This window comes from Filicampus tigris, chromosome 3 (assembly GCF_054856515.1).
Source record: "Filicampus tigris isolate MCC_2025a chromosome 3, RoL_Ftig_1.0, whole genome shotgun sequence".
In the NCBI taxonomy this organism is placed as follows: Eukaryota; Metazoa; Chordata; class Actinopteri; order Syngnathiformes; family Syngnathidae; genus Filicampus; species Filicampus tigris.
The window spans coordinates 17,187,310-17,208,120 of NC_141219.1; the positions used below are offsets into that span (position 1 = coordinate 17,187,310).

At 39.9% G+C, this 20,811-nt stretch overlaps 1 protein-coding gene and 1 long non-coding RNA gene across 5 annotated transcripts in view; one reads left to right on the forward strand and one right to left on the reverse strand.

Moving 5' to 3' along the window:
- Window positions 1–20,021, forward strand: part of mindy2 (MINDY lysine 48 deubiquitinase 2) — a 34,347-nt gene extending 14,326 nt beyond the window's left edge. For 2 of the 3 annotated variants that reach the window (XM_086025912.1, XM_086025913.1), the window contains 6 exons: window positions 2,588–2,746; window positions 2,928–3,030; window positions 6,095–6,237; window positions 8,483–8,656; window positions 11,160–11,348; window positions 11,810–20,021. In XM_086025912.1, coding sequence (XP_085882038.1) covers window positions 2,588–2,746; window positions 2,928–3,030; window positions 6,095–6,237; window positions 8,483–8,656; window positions 11,160–11,348; window positions 11,810–12,001 — 960 coding nt within the window. In that variant the 3' untranslated portion in view covers window positions 12,002–20,021. Of the gene's footprint in view, window positions 1–2,587; window positions 2,747–2,927; window positions 3,031–6,094; window positions 6,238–8,482; window positions 8,675–11,159; window positions 11,349–11,809 lie in introns of those variants that run through there. The other variant, XM_086025914.1, reaches the window with a different exon arrangement.
- Window positions 1,806–11,324, reverse strand: LOC147150122 (uncharacterized). 2 transcript variants are annotated; one of them, XR_015086192.1, is made up of 4 exons: window positions 11,166–11,324; window positions 7,289–7,338; window positions 6,520–6,582; window positions 1,806–3,086 (listed from the first exon to the last, which is right to left on the reverse strand). It is a non-coding gene; the product is annotated as an uncharacterized LOC147150122 (long non-coding RNA). The 2 variants fall into 2 exon arrangements; XR_015086193.1 differs by lacking the exon at window positions 1,806–3,086 and adding an exon at window positions 4,908–4,974.
- Window positions 20,022–20,811: the final 790 nt, after the last annotated feature.

The window sequence follows — 20,811 nt, forward strand, 5'->3', positions numbered from 1 at the left end:
ACTTTGAAGCCATCCATTGACATCTGTTGCGTTCAAAAGTTCAGAGAAGGTCAAATTAAGTTCTTCTTAAAAAGGAAATCAACCCAAACTTATTTTTTTTCAAGAATATGTTCCCAGCAGTCCCACTAGTTGAAACACGGCATTCTGATTAATATTGCGTTTGTGGAATATGAGTTAAGCAGCAAAATCCACCCCTTTTTAGCCATCTCAGGGGCGGCCATTTTGTCACTTCCGTCGACTGAAAATGACATCACAAATGCTCAGGACTCAGCTAACGACCAATCACGGCTCAGCTTCAGAAAACGGGTGAGCTGTGATTAGTCGTTACCTGAGCCCTGAGCAGTTGTGATGTCATTTTCAGTCGACGGAAGTGAGAAAATGGCCGCCCCCTTAGATAGCTAAAAACGGGTGGATTAACTCTATTCCACAAACGCAATAATCATCAGAATGCCTTGTTTCAACTAGTGGGCTTGCGTAGAACATTCGCCTTCGCCTTCAAGTAACATTTTGCAAGTAGTTTATCTTAGCAGTGCGCTTTACAGACAGCTATTTTGTTTGTGCAGTGAGTTGCTGCAAGACTTTTTAACACACAAGTTATAAACATCATAAAGTGCTTTGTTTTCGTATGATTTCCTATTTCACACAGATGGAACATGCAAGCATTACACCAAGATAAGCCAGTGGTCAAATCATTTGATTCATGACTTATTAGAGCGTCTCTCTTCTTCTTCTGGCTTCAATTTTCTCCACTGATCATCCTGTTGATTGCATGGCTCAGTGGCCCAGCAGCCTTCATTAGGCAGCTGCTGGACTGCATTATCATGTCAGATGTATGTCATCAAAGGGAGGTTGCACGTGGTCAAACCGGACAGACCCGAACAAGAGAGGCGGCGCTATGGTTAAAAGCAATAACAGTCAAGCAGCTAATGGTTTCTGGTAAAGGTAGAAAAATCAATGGGCTGCCATCCTGACAGTGTGCTCTCTACAGGCCGCTAGAGCGTACACCAGTCGGACTGAATGCTATTTATGGCTCTGTCAAAAAGCGTGTTTTCATCACTGTGTGTTCATTAACGGGTTTACAGTAATCCCTCGTCTATTCATGAATTTACCTTTTTCTGTCTTTTAACCTATCATCTAGAGATGTCAAAATTAATCGAAAACTAATCTATTATCAAATTAATCAACAACTATTTTAATAAACGAGTAAGCAATGACTGAACCAGTAACTAAAGCAGTTTCAAAAAGGTTGGTGAGTACATGGGACAAACTTCAGGCTTGGAATAAAGCAGGTTTAATTACTGTTTAGTTGTTGTTGTTTTTTTAATCACTAAACACTACCAAATAAACAACTATAATGGTTAATAAACAGTAAAATGGTTGTAAAATAGTGTAAGTAAAGTAGAATGTACGTTAAAAAAGTAATTGTGTAATAATATTAAATAAGTAAATAATAGTAAAGTAAGTCAAATGGTCAAAATGGTTTTGTGATTCGTCAATGCGAATTAAAATTTGATCTATTATTAGATTATTCATTCATATCCATTCCAAAAATATTTGATAGTGACAGCCCAATTATCTTCTTCCCTTATTCGCTGAAAAATTCACGTCTTTGTGTGCTTTCTTTCACGCTCTAAGACTCCACAAGATGCTGCCAAAGCCCTGTCTAAACAGGAATTGGTGACAAGGAAGTATGCTGAAGTGACACATCTCGACTGAGAGACAAGTAGAGGTGCAACGATTAATCGACAACCAATCGATTGTTGAAATTATTTTTGACAATTAACGAATTGTTTGGATAGCTTTTTTAATTTGAAATTGTTCAAATGCTTGAAATATCATCACCTCAACAGTAAATGTTATCCGATTCTGTAGTCCTCCATGAAATTAGACTGATTATCTTTGTGTTGAACCAAAATGAAACGTTTGATTTTACTTTGGAAAACAATGATCAACATTTTTGCATATTTTCTGACATTATAAACCAAACCACCAGAGCTGGGAATTTTACGACAAATTGAGCGTCTGTCATTCGTCATCCGTCAGCAGCGTGGGTACCCTTCCGTCGTCCGTCATTCGCCTTTTTTTCTGGGGGGGAAAAAAATAGTACCCGTCTATAAGCCAGTCTGCCTCTAATTTTAAATGGGCTTCCATCAGCGATTCCTACTAAACTTTCACTAGCAGCGCTGTCAGTTTGAATGTCATGTTTTTGAATAAAGGCATGGAATTTTTTTTTTATCCAATTCACCAATTAATCTACAAAATAATTGACAGATGAATTCAAACCAAAACAATCGTTAGTGCGGTCCTAGAGACAAGCTTTGTATGTCGGGGGAGGAGCTTAGTTTCGAATGTGTTGCCAGTAGAAGTTAGACGAGCACGGGCACTTAAGTTACTTTTTTTTTCAAAATCAAATTATCTGTAGGCCATTTACTTCTAAGGGTCATGTTGTAAAATGAGTTTGAAATTTATATGAAACTGTTTTGAGACGATACTCAATTCTGCAAATATTTGACAGCCGCAGCCCCGAATCGATGGATGGTTGAACCCAAATTAACATGACTACATCCCCTTTTTTTCCTCCCCCTAGAACATGAGCGACGCAATGGCAGTGCTGCACAAACTACAGACGGGCCTGGATGTCAATGTGAAGTTCACTGGCGTGCGAGTCTTTGAGTACACGCCAGAATGCATTGTGTTCGATCTGCTAGACATCCCCCTCTACCACGGCTGGCTGGTGGACCCCCAGGTACGGCTTGACCATTCACAATAGTGAAAACGAGCTTGAACAATTGTGCTACTTCATACTGGGCAGGTCGGGTGCTTGTTTCAAGCCTGCATTTTTTGGTCATGACAAATAGTAGCTTTGTGCCGTCTGCATCAGTTCTTGGCAAATGTTGTTTCCCCACAGTGTCTATCTTTATTTGCAGATGTGTGACATTGTCAAGGCAGTGGGCAACTGCAGCTACAACCAGCTGGTGGAGAAGATAATATCCTGTAAACAGTCAGACAACAGCGAGCTGGCAGGCGAAGGTCAGTACGTCTCTCTCTGGGCTCTCTTCTTGTGCTCCTCCCCCGCTTCTGTTACACTGCAACACATTACAAGTTATTTTCTCCCCTTAGTTGTTGTCCGTGAATGCTTGCCACAATTTTTCCTTGACTTCAGTTCAAAACCACTTAATCATAATAGTGTGGTGCTTTGAGATCCAAGTGAACCGACTTATGATGTTGTGGTGTTATAACCTTTTACGCAGTGGATATTTGGGCACAAACGGTGGAGCAACATATGTAGACAAACAATATAACCAGAGCTGGGCATCGCTTATTTCCCGTCTGCATATTTAATCGACGCACGTGGTCCCAGTCGGTCCGAGTCAGCCAAACGACGTTGAGAACGGACTTAACCTGTACCACGTCACACGCAGGCGCCGCACTCCCGACACGCGGCCGAGTAAGGAAAAAGTCAAAACTAAAACAATGTTCACTTCCATGGGTTATAGTTATTGTTCAGTCTGCCACCTAATGGCGTCTGTGTGGAACAAGCATGGTAAGTGAAAGCTTTTGACCATCACACAAGCTTTCTCTGTCATTCTTATTGTTCACGCTTTGCTCTAAATGACAAATGACGATAGACACGATAGGAAAAAAAAATGACACAATAAAAAAGTCTTCACTATCTATCGTCATATCAGTCAGCTCTACTCACAGGTATATATTCTTTATCCTTTGCGAAAAATGACTAATATTACTGGAGCTTGGAGAGTCAGTTGCTAAAAGAACGGACTTTGACAAAATGTAAACATGTTAAGAGAAAACTTCCAAATCATTATTATTTATTTATTTATTTATTTATTTTTTAATTTTTAAAAATGTTTAGAATACTTAAAGCAAAGGTATAGGGAAAAGCAAAGGTTTTAACCTGGATTGAAAAGCATTTTACACTCTGGGCTGACTTCACTGCTGTTGGCAGCTTATTCCGAAACCTGAGCTGCAGCGTTCTGAATGAGCTGCAGCTGTTTGATGTTCTTCTGAGGTAGTCCAGTAAGAAGACTGTTACAATAATCAAGTCTACTACAGATAAAAGCATGGATAAGCTTGTCCTGATCTGCTTGGAGCTTGCAACCCTTCAGTCTGGATATGTTGTTCAACCAGTAATGCTGATTTAGTGATTGATTTGACGTGATTGCTGAAAATCATCTTTGAGTCTATCAGCACCCAAAGATTTCTGACTTGGTCGTAAGTGTCTGAAGCCAGTGACTGTGGCCATTTTCTAACAGCAATCCTCTTTTCTTTATTGTCGCAAACGATTACTTTTGTTTCGTTTCGGTCGAGCTGAAGTAAATTTGAGTTCATCTAGTTATTAATTTGTCCGTGACAGTGACACAATACGCTGATTGAACTGCTGTCATTTGAGGACATTGATAGATATAGCTTTGTGTCATCTGCATATCTGCGATAGCCAACACTGGTGTTCTGAAGCATTTGACCCAAAGGTAACATATACAGACTGAACAGAAGGGGTTCAACGACTGACCCTTGAGGAACTCCCACGTCATGGCCATCCTGATTTGAAACTTCCAATGGTCACCAAGTAAAGTTCCATTTCATATGATTTTGTAAATCTTTTGGAGGGTGCATCAATTAATTTCAGATTTTTGCTCTTTGCGACTAGTGGGGGAACACTGTATTTCACTTATTGCCTGTCAAATAATAAACAACGCTGAGGCGGAACTGAGAGGTAGATAACATCAGTCCACTGAGAGGCACGTTACAGTAGAGCGCATACTGTATTTCTAATGGACTCACCACTGCAAAGCCACTCGACACAAACCACCAGCCAAGTGCAAATCAAAGCGAGACGTGCATGTGGCGACACACCGGTGACCTACTTACACAAGTCATGCTTTCCTCGCCGGCACACTTCAACTTGGACTCTCAGTATTTGCCCAGTCAACAGCGGGCTTCCTGAGCGGCTGCCTGCGTTGTCACGTGAGAGAGTTATGCCATTCTCATTAGGTACATCTGTGCGGTACAATCATGTTTGTGTAATTTAGTTCGTTATTATGTTTGCACAACTTCAGAAAAATGGCATTCTATGATGTTATCATTTATAAAATTATACAGTAATGACTTCACGAAACAGTTTTTGCAAATTGTGTTGCTATAATTCAATGGACATTGCGCTGCTCCTTCTAAATACAGACATACGGATGCACTGTACATGGAGCTCTCAACTCTTCAGTAAGTAATGTTATATGTTCTTGGCCGAGGATAAAGACTATACACATGCGAGTATTGTTATATTGGTGTGTATGGGTGAATGTGAGGCTTTGTAAAGCGCTTTTTATGACGTAGATTAAGCGCTATAAAAATGCAGTCCATTTACCACCTTAACTATTTCTATTATCTGCCTCCATGTTTTGCTCCACCGGTTTGCATAAAAGGTGATAAAACCACCACATAGGCACTATTAGTTATCCCGTCAAATGCAATTGGCATTATATGTTCGCTAGCGGAGGCAAAGTTATGTGGTTGTTTAAAATACACGATGTTTAATTCATTGTTTTGTGTTTAGTTTAACAGAAAACTTCAACCAGGGGTGGCAATACGTCTGCTTGTCGTGTAGTGAGTTGAGTTCACTGCCACCATCTAAAATTTTGGCTTGCAAGTAAAAAAAAAAAAAAAAAAAAAAAAAAACGAATCAGCTGAATGACAGCGAACCCATTTTTAAGCCATACTTAAATGTAATGGGTTTTTACTTGGGGTCAATCATGAGACCACCTTTTAAAATGTAAATCCAAATTACTAATCCTGCTAACAAATGTGAACAAACGTCAATGGAAATCTAACCTTCTTAGCACAGCTAAAAATAAACATTTTGAAACGTCTGTCAGTCAAAACTGAGCCTTTCAGAAGCTTTAATTAGCCGGTGCTGGCGATTTTGGGGAAATGCTTTCCAGATTCTGGCCCATGCTCATGGATGAGTAAGGAGGGTGCTGTGATTGTAGATGTGCGGTAGATTAAAGGCATGCACTGGCCTTGCACTATACTTTGCCAACAATTGCCATTTTTTTTTTCCTGCACTCGTGTGTGGCAGGCATTGTGGCAGAGCAGTTCCTGAGCAGCACGGCCACTCAGCTGACGTACCACGGCCTGTGTGAGCTCACGTCCACCGTGCAGGAGGGAGAACTCTGCGTCTTTTTCAGGAATAACCACTTCAGCACCATGATTAAATACAAGGTGAAATACAGACTAATATTCATCATCGTTGTCGGGAAAGACTATTGTTCTGTGCTGTATAAATTTGCCCTTTTAGCAGTTGCAATGCATTTAGCGTTTTCACTTTTTCAACATTTTATTCTACAGTCTTACTCCAAAATGGATTACATTCCTTTTCCCCCTCAACATTCTACACACAACACCCCATAGTGAAATGGTTTATACATGCACATTTATAAAAAATTTAAATAAAAACTAATAAAAATCACATGGAATTCCAGTGGATTTAAAAAGTCTACCTACCCCTGTTAAAATGCCAAATAGAGAATAGCAGTCGGGCGGTGTCATCACAAAACCTTCAGGTTTCTGTCAGAAAGCAAAATAAAATAAAAAATGAAAAACATCAAAACATGCCTACTGCAACATTTGAACTTTTTTGGGAGTTATTCAGAGGCACCTGAGTTTGAGTTTATCACTGTTTCAATGTGATTGGTCAATTGAAAATGACTGACAACGGCCCCATCCCCAGTTATAAGAGGGTGTGCACAATTGTGCAACCACATCATCTCCGTTGGTAATTTTTACCAGGGCCTGGCTGATTACTTCTTTTTTTTTCGGAATTTAAGTCTCACTTTTGTAACAGTTTGTCTGGTCCAGCGACTTAAACTCAGGTGTGACTTGTACATATTAAAATTAGATCTTGGACTGGCACCCAAAATCCATGTCCCATAATTGTGTTGACTTTCTGTGCATTACCGCCACCTTCTTTCCACCAGTAGTATTGCACCAAAAGTATTTGCCAATCGCCTAAGGAAAGGAGAAGAATAAATGGAAGCAGAAGATCGAGAAGATAAAGAATAACTGTAGTCATGGCAACTAATGTGTGTTAAAGCAATCGGCAGCACATGCTTGAACTGTTTCCTTTCCTTTCCTTGTAGTACAAAAAACATCTGCAATATCGTCAAGTATAAATCGCAATATAGCAGGTGAATACTGTATATGAAAAATACCTTTGCCCTTCAAAATGAATTTTTCCAAGTAGCAGCATGTAAAAAAGAAAGCTGTTACTCACATTATCCTCTTGACTGAAACTCCCCGGTCTTCACAGCGTAGCTGTCACTGCTGTGAAAGTGATTTAGGAAAAAAAAAAAAAAGCGCTGTGTTATTACATGTAACTGCTCATTACAATTATAAATGAGTGTGGTTCTGCTTGGTTGAGAGCTGCATGCAGCTGCTTGGGTGTATTATCAGTGCATTGGGTGTATTATCAGTGCAGCTGAACTCGACTTTTCCTGTTATCTGCAGGAGAGGAAGTGAGTCCCTTTGTACTGTCTGTTGAACTCTTCACAATCATACATTGGCATTGCCAATGCAGGCAAAGCCTTTGTGTGTCACCTTCATGCCCCATATTCACAAAAAAAAAAAAAAAAAAAAGTCTGTGTCTTAGCGTGTGCATAGTAAGAAGTGTGCACTGGTGTTACGAGTGTCTCAAATCATCTTTTCCCTTTGAAATGAAAAGGAATGCCTTTAATCTGTTCCAGCCTTGATAAGAAGATCTAAAAATCTTGTACTATGTACTTTAACGGTGGGAAAATTGCACTCCATAATACTGTGCTGTACAAAATCATACAGCAATGACATCATTAAATCAAATTAAAAAGTATTCAACAATTTTTGTCACAATGCATCAAATGTATCAAAACCTTGGGGAGTATTAAGATGGATGGATTGGTCGACACGTCTTACCCCTTTCAGCTCATTAGTATGGCACTAATATGAGTCATTCTTTACAGAGGATAAAAAATATATGACCAAGTACTGTTATATTGTCTGTGTTGCGTTTGTGTTCAGTCCATTGCTTAAAGGGCTAGAGCACCGCCACATAGATGCTATTCAGTATTAGCAGTTAGCATTAAGCTAGTGGACTGAAAGGCTAAGCTATGTGGTTGTTTTAAATACACATGTAATTCTCTTTGTTTAGATTGAGCGTAAGCTTCAAGTGGGGTGGCATTAAATAGCTTAAAGCCTCTTTTTGGGGGAAGATTTGTTCACCTTTTGCCAAATTGCTGCTTATTGGAAAGTGAGTTGAGTTCACTGCCACCATACAGTACTCGAATTTCAAGTCTGCGCTTGCATGTCAAAGCAAAAAAAAAAAAAAAAACAGTCTAAAAGACGGCTGCTATATTGAAAAACTCCTCAATCGAATGTCTCATATCCCAAGGGCCCAGTACATTTATTTACTGCACGACTGTGTTTTTCTCTCCAGGGTCAGCTCTACCTACTGGTGACCGATCAAGGCTTCCTGACGGAGGAGAAAGTCGTGTGGGAGAGTCTTCACAACGTGGACGGAGATGGAAATTTCTGCGATTCTGAATTCCGGTTGAGGCCCCCCTCGGACCCGGAGACCGTGTACCGAGGACAGCAGGATCAGATAGACCAGGTCTGAGCACTGATTCAGGCAAGGCTAGCAGAACCCGCAACCTGGATGTTGTTGTTACGCCATCAAAAAGTATGAAACAACAACAACAAAGATCGAAGCCTTGTAGAATACGATTAAGAAGCTACATGAATATGCTGTGTGCAGCGTAGCCGCCAAGTATAGTTAAGACATCCGCCTCTGATTTTGCCATATAATTACATCCAAGCCCTCTCATAAAGACTTTTTTCACCAAAGTTTTTCCCCCCCAAATTAGCCTCTTAATTATTTCATTCATAGAAACGTAGAACACCCTAAATTATTGCTAATTTCACAGAGCTTTTTGCTATTGTGTTTGAATTCTTCATATACACAAACCACCATTCACACCTCCGGGAAATTTAGAGTCTTCAATGAACCGAACATACATGTTTTTGGAATGTCAGCGGAGCCTGCAGTACCCGTACAAAGCCCACGCAAGCATGGAGAGAACATGCAAACTCCACGCGTGAAGGACTCAGCCGTGAATGGAACCCAGAACCTCTTGATTGTGAGGCAAACTGCTAACCGCGAGGACACAGTCCTGCCCCAACGCAGGGCTAAAAAACAAAGACAAATAAATATGTAGCCGCCACTTCCCAAATTCAGCTGCACGCTTGTCAAAAATTGTCAATAATAGATGAGTTATAATTGACGCCGCCCTCCATCGTCCTAACGCACCCCTAAAATTCTCTCCACGATGTACCAAAGCTTCTCGGTGGCCCCTTAATTATTCATCAGCCTTTTGTCTCCTCTGCAATTTTGCTGCTTTCACAGCCATCTGTTTCAAAAGCAGAACTTGCTGACAAATTCTCCACTCAGGCAATAGCTTGGGCCGACTTTATAGATGACTTGTTTACTCAGACAGGCAAGGTTTGAGGGGGAAAATCCATTTTGGAAGGTCACAATCAACAACACCCTTAGATTAGAGGAAGCACTAATGAGACCCTTGGCGCAATCAGGTTGTTTGCACCAAGATTGTATCCAAGAGGGAAGAGAATAGATCGTATGTCAAACGTCAAGTCCAGCAGCACAACCTAACGAGATCTAAACAAGAGACGTATCAGTATTGTGTAATGTGTATTGTTTTGGTTGTAGTTTGTGGGGAACTGCACTGCATCATACTGAAAGCTGCTTAATTGAACCGTCCGTCTAGGTCAGTGGTTCACAAACCCTTTACAAAAAGTACGACCTAAAAACAATAATTGCCCCCTCAAGTAGCACTCTAGTGACCAACAAAAAATAAAGTAGGTAGTAGGGCCAAGTGTCTAACTTGCCTTCAGTAATGATGACATTAAAATGAATTGCACATTAACTCATTCAGTACCAGGCATTTTTAGACCTTTTACCCTAATGTTTGAAAAAAATGTGAGAAAAAAAAATGCAAATAATTTCCTGGGATTGAATGGCTGGACTGTGAAAAGACATATAAATATGCCTTTGGGATTGAATGAGTTTTAATGCCGAATAAAAATTGGAACAAAATGTTTTTTGAAAATTATATAAGTATATAGTTTAAGTGTTATTCTATCGAAAACTTAATAGCAACTGGACTATGCCTTTGAAGGGGAGTCAACCCAAACATATTTTTTTCGTCTCACCTGTTTTCTGAATTGTGATTGGTCGTCATCTGAGCCCTGAGCAACTTTGATGTCATCTTCAGTCCACAGAAGTGACAAAATGGCCGCCCCCTGAACTAGCTAAAAACGGGTGGATTTCTCGTATTCCACAAACGCAATATTAATCAGAATTCCGTGGTTGGACTAGTGGGCCTGCATAGAACATATTCTGGAAAAAAATGTGTTTGGGTTGACTTCTTCTTTGAAGATGTACTGTATATAGTGGTGTCTTTAGATACGAGTTTAATTCGTTTCGTGGCTACCCTAGTAGCGCAAAACGTTTGCATCTCAAATCATCTTTCCCCATCGATATCAATTGAATTGCCGTTCATCTGTTCTGGCCCCCTCGCATTTTTAATGCACTTTTCAACAAGAAGAATAGTACTTTTCCCACACTTTTTTGTGTGTTTCAATTCAACCTGTGTTTCAAACCTGGGGCAAGAGAATATAGACCTACAAAAATACATACATGGAATCAGTCAAAACTACTCAATAAGATGCAGTAATATTAGTCATTCTTTGCTGAGAATAAAGAATATATATGCCGGTGAGTATTGTATTATCTGTCTACATCTGTTGCTCCCTGAAAGTTAAATAAAAATTGTAGTATTGCACCTGAATAAATCTTTGAAAACAAACAGTTCTAAAAGATGAAATGCAAATGTTTTGTACTTAAAATGTTCAATACAACTAAACTGCATTTGAAAAATGTACTGGATTTAAAAAGAACAGTTTAAGTCACTGTAACAATATTCCATTCAGCGATACTAGCGGGCTCCCTCGAGTGGTCCATGTAGCACACCTTGCCAATGACTGGTCTCGGTTACGTATTGCGTGTTGTATTTCAACATCATCCTTGTTTGCGTCAGGACTACCTGATGGCGCTGTCGCTGCAGCAGGAGCAGCAGAGTCAGGACCTCCAGTGGGAGCAGCTCCCCGGCATCAGTGACCTGGAGCTAGCTAAAAAGCTGCAGGAGGAGGAGGACCGCCGAGCATCGCAGTACTACCAGGAACAGGAGCAAGAGCAGGCGGCGGCAGCTCAGGCGGCACAAGCGCAGGTGTGTGTGTGTGGGAGGGGCAGGGGGGGGGGAATAGGGGGCTCGAGGCAGATGGAAACGAGTTGGAGGCAGGCGCTGAAGGGCTCGAAAACAAATGGGAAGCGCTCAGTGCACCACGGTGGGGGTTGTTGCTATAAGAGTGTGACATCTGAGCCTGTTTTGGTTGAATATATATATATATATTTATATGTGTATGTGTATATGCCCAGCACTACCCTGTCTGATATAAAATGATTGCTTTTGTCGCCATCTTGTGGCATCTTAATGCCAATGAACTATGCAAAAGTAAGGGGATTCGTTTCATTCAGACGGCCACCCTGTCTAATATAAAAGCGATGCTTTGCTGCCATCTTGTGGCATCTATCTATCGGCAACAACAAACCTTTCAAGTGGGCAAATTAGTGTAGAAAACGGTTGGATGATGACACCCGACGGGCTCTGTGGTTGTGTGTGTGCTGCAGGCTCAGCAGGAGGCCGCAGAGGGAGACGAGGCGGACAGAGGGGCAGCGGGAGCGGGTGGTCAAGCAGGTGGCGTCGGGACGGCGGCGGCGAGTGCCGGCCAGGCCACGGCCAGCCCAGGAAAACAGTCGTCTAGTGGAGAGCGCAAGTCCAAGAAGGAAGCCAAGGATAAAGACAAATGTGTCATTTTGTAACGTCAAGCGAGCGTATGGCAAGCCGTTTGAGCAATTAGTCCATATGCTTCCTATCCAGCTCAAGGTCCTTGCACTAGTACACCGGTTGTCCTCACTAGTGAATTCAGCGCACTTGTAGAGTGATTGACTTACTAGTATTTTTTTTCTATATGCAGCACTATAACACGACTAGGCCCAACTAGTAGACGTGTCACTCACTGGTCGCCTTCTGGACACTACTAGTAACAACAAAATGCCCACTGTTGTAGTAGTGACATGTTGTAGTACTAGTGTGAAGAATTACACCGGGGAGCAAAGTTTTTGTTGAGTTTGGTCTGACAAAACTGCTCTCAGTTCTTCTCTATCACACCAAGTTTTTGAGCAAGAAATGCATGTGTATGGATGTAAACAAAACACCAAGATGGAATAGTTAGAAGCTTTGAAAACTCCCAAAAATGAAATAGAACTTACAACGGTATGGCCATGGTTACAAGGTGAAGAGAAAAGCTAGCACTTAATTCCTACTATGCTAGCTTTCTGTTTGCAGGTACTGATAGTACTGAGCTATTGGGAGCCGCACACACCTCTCACTCAGTCTCAATTTTGACTGCACAATTAAGTAGAAAGAATTACCGGTAGTTGTTTCATACAGTAGTGTTTCCACTCGTACTAAAGGGCATACTAGTACAGTATGTTTTCACTACTGTATGAAACAACTACCAGTAGTAAGACGCAGTTGCTGTAGTAGTGTAGTGTGTACTGAAATGTCTCACTAGTGAGATATTAAGACTTAAGACTTTAAATCGTTTGAACATTTACATCCATCCATAGATGATACTAGTAGGATGACGACATGTTACTAGTGAGGCAAAATTGCACTTGTTAACATCTGTGTGCTACTACTACTAGTAGTATTGAAGCGCTGTATACTAACTAGTAGAATTTTATAATGTCACTCCTAGTACTAGTCAACTAGTGCACAGATTCATAGAAAGCCGTTTAAGCATTTATTAAAAGTCTTGATATCCAGATTAGGGTACATGTACTAGTATGCTGTTTGTCTTCAGTAGAAAGAACGTTTACAGCATTGGGAAAACGATTAGGGCGCACTAGTCGAATGGCTGTTTCTTACAAGTAACATTATTTTTTCCACTGCTAGCGTCACATTCGGCCTACTAGTACGACTTAGGGATGGATACTAAATTAATAATCAAACCGCTTTGATAGCCTTTATATTGTTGAAGGTCCTTGTACTGGTTAGACAACCATGTTACTAGTGAGGCGAATCTAGCGAAGCACTCGTAAAATTTGCTAATGTCACTAATAGTACTAGTAGCCTACAATTGTCAATCGGCTTATCATGAAGCCATTTGAGCGTTTCTTCAATATCCTACTGGTGCAACGAATGGTGCCACTAGTGAGGACAAAACGCGTACTAGTAGATGGACCTTGGATATGAAGAATATGGACTAAATGCTTAGTGGGTGTGCCATGCGTGCGTGTTTGAGAGTGTGCGTGTTTTTGGCGTCCAGCGAGGGAAGGAGACGCACACGAGAGGATTTGCTTCCCAAACCACTGGTGCCTGCTAGCCTCCATCCTCAGCGGACCACTACGCGCCCCCACCCGTCCCCCCCACGGGGTCTTTGGACCGAGTCAGCCAAACTTTGTTACACGGTGTGTTTGTTATATATTGGTCATGCTGGCTATCTTTTCTAGTGAAAGACGACATCGCCGGAAACTAAACGTCACACGTTCTCCTTCACACGAACCTTTGAACCTTTTTTGGGGGGTGGGGGGGAGGTGGCATGTTACACAGCAAAGTTCATCTGCTTTATGTAAGTAAGATGTGGATGCCAACATTTCTTTATTTTGATTTTACACTAAAAGGTGTGGAAAGCCGTTCATTCCATATGGTTGTTATCCAGCTTAAGGTGCATGTACTAGGGCTGAACCATTTAGAAAATGATCGAATTGTGCAATTTAACACGCAATCATTTTTTCAAGGCCCCTTCACGTGTGTTTTTAACAACACAAGAAATCAATTAATCTGTATTACAATAAAAACAAGATATTTATTATACATAAATGTTTTGGTTTTAGAGATTTAAGGCTTACGCTAAAATAAAGCCAAATGAAGCATGAGTTAGTATGAATGACAATTTATTTATTTCCTTCAATGAGAGTTATCTTACCTTTGACTTGCAGTCTTTTAAACATTCACAATGACAACTTCACAAAATTCAACAAGTCAGGTGTGAACACAAGCCAGTTAAATAAATCAGATTCCAACAATAATGCAAACAAATCTGTGGCTTTATCACTTTATCACGAAACAATGTAATATTTGTCGACTGCACTTCTTAAGCACTGAACCTATCTGGACCCTATATAATGTAAATACATAAACTATACAAATATATAAAAACTAAAGTCGACCGACCGAAATTTTTTTTTTCCTCCCAAATTGTTGCCTTTGTGATTTGAAAATTGCATTCCACTGCATTGCAGTATCGATTTGAATTTGATGAATTGTTCAGCCCTACCATGTACTAGTTCACACTTTCTCACTAGTAAGCCCATTCACTGCGCTAATGAAACAACTATGTCTTACTAGGAACATTTTTTTCCACGACTTTTGACCTACTAGTATGTAATTTAGCATGACTAGTACACTGCTGTTCTGCACTAATAACACTCCTAAACCTAGCTAGCAGCCTCCTCAACCCTACTAGCATCCAGCTAATTTGGCATACTAGTACAGCTACATGTTTATGGTGAGGCAAAACTATGTACAGTACTAGTTCAGTCCACTTCTACTTCTCGTACTGCTAGTGAAGTATTAGATGTTCCGTAACAGAATTGTACAATGTCACATATAAAGGCTTGAGCATTTATTACTACTACTAGTATTAGTACATGTTTTACCTTCGTTAGTAAGACAGTTCATCACACTAGTAGAACTACTGTCTTACTATTAACGACTTTTCCACTATTGCCTTCAATCACTGCATGGCATTTCTGCATACTGGTATGACAACTATGTTACTAGTGAGGCAAAACGGTGCACTTGTTGACAACTGCGTGCTACTAGTGACATGATAAAATTGGACTTGCTAACATTTAGTGCTTGCACTAGTAGTCCCAATAGCACACAGATGTCAACTAGTGCAAGGGTTTGTCTCAATAGTAACATGTAGTTGTCCCTCTAATATGCCAAATTAGTCATACTGTATGTGTGGGCAGAAATGTCATCTAGTAGTAGAAGTAGTAGTAGTTGTAGTTCATTCTACTACTGCGCTGAATTGCCTTACTTGTGAGAACAAAGCATGTACTAATGCATGGATCTTAAGGTCCATATATTGAATAAATGCTCAAATGACTTTTCAGGAATTATTCTCATCGAAGGACTATTGGGCCACACAGACAATTTAAAAAAAGAATAAAAATACTGCAATGATAATAGAGTTCATAGGAGTACCGTAATAAAATGGCAAAGAATGGAGTCAAAAGATGCAAAGAAAAAGATGCCAATTTGTATAAATGATGAAGTTATAATATTACGAGAATAACGTGAAGGTTTGTCCAGAAGAAAATTGCGGGATGAAGTTGCAACAATACGTGAAAAAAAATAGAATTCTGAATTTGGATTTTGTAATATAGCAATTGTTGCTCACACACTGCTGAAATGTAAAAAAAAAAAAAAAAAAAGTTTTAACATTACAAATTTATTCTCATAATTAAAAAAAATCTTGTAACATTATGACTTTATTCTGATATTTTTGCAACGTCATCCTTGTAGCATGACTATTTTTGCAACATTATGAATTCATCCTCGTAATTTTACACTTTTCTTGTGACGCGCAACTTTATTCCTGTATTTTCACGACTTCATTCTTGTAACATTACGACTTTTTTTTTCTTACATTACGACGCCACCCTTTTACTATCACACCCGTCAGCGTTACACTCGTAAGATTACGACTCTATTCTTGTCATAATTTAACATTTTTTTCGTAAAAATTATTAACTTTATTCCTGAAATTTTATGACTTGGCTGAAACATTACGACTTTCTGCCCGCGTACTGTTCCAAATTCTTCTGAAATTATGAGTATATTCGGTTGAAATTAAAACTATACTCTTGTAAAATTACGTATTTATTCTTGTAATTTTAAAAGTTATTTTTTTTTTTTCTCTACTTAGTGTGGCCCAAATCCTCTTTTTGAATTCAGCTATTTGTCTGTTTTGGAAATGCAATTTAATGCTTTCGTGTGCCCACTGAAGAGGCTCTGATGCTGTAGCGGTGTAAACGTTGTTCATCACAATTTGGCCTTACAAGAGTGAATGTGTTTATGCGGTTTGCTCACTTTGAATGTGTGTCCTCGTGTGAAGTGTTCAGCCAGTTTGGAGAACGATCAAACGTTTGACACAACGCTAGTTCCGGACTTTTACCGTGCTAGATTTTTTTTTTTCTAAAGGTTTGTGTGGCACAAACGCAGGGGATGTTGGTGACTGAATGAACACTCTATTGTCCCATTGTTGCGTCAAGGAGAAGTAGAACCCTGGTCGTGTAAAGCTCTAGCTAATCACATAACATGTATGGAAAGGCCTTTCAGCATTTAGTAGAACGACTATTGCTAGCATGACTCGTAGCACGCAGTCAACTAGTGCACAGATTTGCCTCAGTAGTAAAATGTAGTTGTCGGACTAGTATGTCAAGTGTGTTGTACAGCGTGGAAAAATGTTGCAGGGAAAGACAGTTGTTCTACTAGTACGCTGAATTGTCTTACTAGTGAGGACAAAGAGCATGCTAGTATATGGACCTCAAGTTGGGTATCAAAAATATTGGACAAATACTCATTCCTTGATATGTGACATTGAAAATTCTTCTAATGAACTTCCAACAATAGCAGTACTAGTACCACAAATGCCAACTAGTGCACAGGTTTGCCATACTAGTATCATGTAGTTGTCCTATTACTACTAGTATGCCAAAGTTGTCCTACTAGTGTGCAAAAATGTCATACAGTATTGGAAAAAAAAAAAGTTAGTGGTTTGTTCTGCCAGCACACCCAAGTCGTTCTACTAGTGAGCTGAAATACCTATTACATGGATCCTAAGATGGATATCAAAAGCTGTTTGATGATTTATTTGATAGCTGGTTGCCCGTCTTCAGATCCATGTACTAGTATACTCTTTATCCTCTACAGGAGACAATTCAGTGCACTAATAGAATCTCTAACTAGTAGTGCTTTTTTTCATTTTTATTATTATTATCAAAACTGTGATATTTCTGTGTATTTGCTTGATCATTTTTTTTTTGCCATACTAGTACGACTAGTGAGGCAAAACTACAAATGAGCATTTTGGTGCTACTAGTAGGGTCCAGGTGGCTACTAGTGCACGACTCCTTCCTACTAGTTGAACCTGATACTAGTGCACAGTAGTTTATTTTTAAGGCTTAAATGTGTACTAGTTGGTCAAAAGAGGCGCCAGTAGTGGAAAAAGCTTACTAGTAATGCTACTAGTAAACTACCAATGCACTTCATTGTCTTACCGTGAGGACAAACAGCACACTAGTGCATGGATCTTAAAGTGGATATGCAAGAAATGCTGAAACGGCTTTCCATGCAGACAGTGTACATATTTCTGAAACGCATCTGCAAGAGCACGCTCCCGAGACCTTTTTCTAGAGAAACATTCCAGTCGGATGCCTTGACTCAAGAGGAGGGACGCAGTCGGATTAGGTGCGGGGAAACTCCTCTCCGAAAACCCCCAACCCCCCCACCCCCCAACGGACAAGGCGCCTTACGTTTTTTCTCGGCCAAATCCAGGCGTCCAAGCAGTGTGAGACAATCCCGCCAACATGCCAACTACTCAGGCCTTTTTGCGAAGGGACATACTATTCAAGCTCTTTTTTCAAGCTTTGTATGGGCGCACTTTCTCGGGCCTGCAGTCACATGTTGAACTATCGCTGCACACGCGCGCGAACACGCGATGAAGGATGCTTGATTCGTAGACTTCACTCCAAACTAAAGCTGCTCTTGCATTGGGACTACCTAAAAATTGCAGTGAACCCCCGCTAGTTTTTTTTTTTTTTCTTCATTTTTTTTGAGGGCCGGAACCTATGAGTGAGTTGAAGAGCTCCATGTAGGGCTTTGCCACAATTTGGGTGCCAAGGAACTATGTTGGTTGAGGCGACTCGTGTTGTGCTTTACTGCCATCTTGGTGCCAATTAACTATGTTGAAGTGAGCTGAGGAGCTTCGTTTAGAAAATAGTGCTTTTCCGTCATCTTGTGGCATCTTGGTACCAAGGAACTATATTGATGTGAGGTCAGGATCTTCAGTTAGAGAAAAGTAGTGCTTGCTGCCATCTTGTGGAATCTTGGTGGCAAGGGAACTGTGTTGAAGTGAGTTCAGGAGATCCATGTAGTGCTTTTCCACCATTTGGCGACATCTTGATGGTTAGGAACGAAATGCAAGTGTATTGTAAAGCTTTATGTAGTGTTTTGCTGTCATTTTGCTGGCAAGGAACTACGTTGAGGTTAGTTGAAGACATTCATGTAGCACTTTGCCGCCATTTTGGTGCTAACTAACCCTGTTGAAATGGATTGAAGAGCTTTATGCAGTGCTTTGGTGTCGAGAAACTATGTCGAAGTTGAGGAGCTTAATTTAGACAAAAGTAGTGCTTTGCCATTATCTCGTAGCAACTTGGCACCAAGGAACTATGTTGAAGGGAATATAGGAGCTTAATGTAGTGCTTTACCAGCATCGTGTTATCAAGGAACTATGTGCTGCGTATATTGAAGTGAGTTGAGGAACTTCATTTTGTGATTTTGAAATATCTTGTAGCGTCTTGATGCCAAGGAATTATATCGAAGTGAGTTAAGGAGCTTCATGTAGTGCTTTGCCACCATTTTGCGGCGTCTCTTGGCAATTGTAAACCATTTTGGGGCCGTCAATTAGTCGCAGATGAAATAGCGGGGGTTCACTGTAAATGAATACATTTCCAGTGAATATAAAGTCATCTTGCATGTGCAGAATGACACTATATAAAAAAAAAAGAATACAAAATGACAAAACACGTGTAATTCAGTTGAAAATCAATACAGTGGAAACATCTATTTCACAGGTGCAGACTTTTATGATATTTTTAGTCATCAACAGTCAATTTGAGGGGCTGTTGGTTTTACATAATGCTGGTGACACATTTTGATAATGAAATGACATTGGTGGAAGTTGCTTTGAATATATATGTATATATATATATATATATATATATATATATATATATATAAATTTTTTTTTTTTTTTTTTTTTTTGCCATCCCAGTCATTATCCCCAGAATTCATTGTGAAGATAACTTGATGGTAAGGACATGTGTCAACGTGGTTTCTCGTTTGCCTTGTATTAAAAAAAAAAGTGAGTTCAATCCTGTAAAATGTGTATTTCGACACATTGGAAACTAATAATAGTGTTTGTCATTTGGTTTTTGATATGCACTAACAGCAAAGCAACATACCTCATTTTGTATGGATCATAATTGTGCAAAGGGCACTGTTGTCCTTTTGGGTACCTTTTAGAAAAGAAGAAAAAAAAAAAAGACGAATGGCCAAAAGAGTTATCGAAACTTGGTAGCAATCTTAAGCCAGCTGAACTCTTAATTTATTAACATACAAAAAGGGCTGTTTTAATGTTGTGGCCGTTGATGACTATTGCAAATTGCTGTGTTCAGGTTAGTTTAAAAGCACTTCCAGGGGAGCTGCAGTTTTGTGTTGACAGAAATGCTTCAATGTTCTCATTTCCATTCTTTCCATTTCCTGTCAGACCCCTACTGATTTTTTTTTTTTTGCAGCAAACACACTTGTCAACAAAGGACTCATTTGTGCTAATTTCATCTATTTACATAAATGACCAAATAATGTATGTAGCCTTTCACATTGCAGTCGCATTATGTATATGGTGATATATATTTAACTAAATGCCTTATAGACGAGGGACATTCAACCTGATTAGAATTGCCAATAAAATAGCAATCATCATTTCATGTTCTTCTGTCATCATTTGGAATGGAAAAGGGGCGAGTAACTAATTTGTGCGTGATTGAGCATTTATCCCATGTCCAGCTTAAGGTCCATGTACTACTACGCTCTTTGTCCTCACGAGTAAGACAATTCACCCAACTGGCAGGACCATAATGGCACACTGGTAATGTTTTTCCCCATTACCGGTGACATTTGTGGCCCGACGGTACACTATTAATTCAACCTTACATGTAAACTACTGTGCTGCACATGGAACACTACTAATTCCAACTAGTAGCCTCTTGGACCCTACTTGTAGCACCAAACAGCAACAAGTAGTTTTGCCCCACTACTACTAGTTGGCCAATTAGTAGTGTGCATGAATGTCAAACAGGAGTTTAAAATGTTTCTGGTTAAGACAGTCATTCAACAAGTCTACTAAATTGTCTTACTAATTAGGGCAAATAGTGTATTAGATATGGACAAGATGGATATCATGGATGAGGCATTCTATTTTAAATTCATTCACTGCCATCCCTCCCAGTTACATCAATTGCCTTTGGTGGCAGTGAAGATAGTGTCCATTTACTTGTTTTCTCTGTCCTCACTAGTGGGACAACTACATGTTAGTGTGTACACAAGTTATCAATGTGCTGCAAGTACTACTGGTCATAATGGCAACATTCAACTTGTTTGAATCTAGCACTTCACTAGTAATATGTAGATGTCAACTAACATTTTCCCATTGTGGGATCAATAAAGGCCTTCTTATCTTAACCATTAAATTGTCATACGAGAGGACAACCGT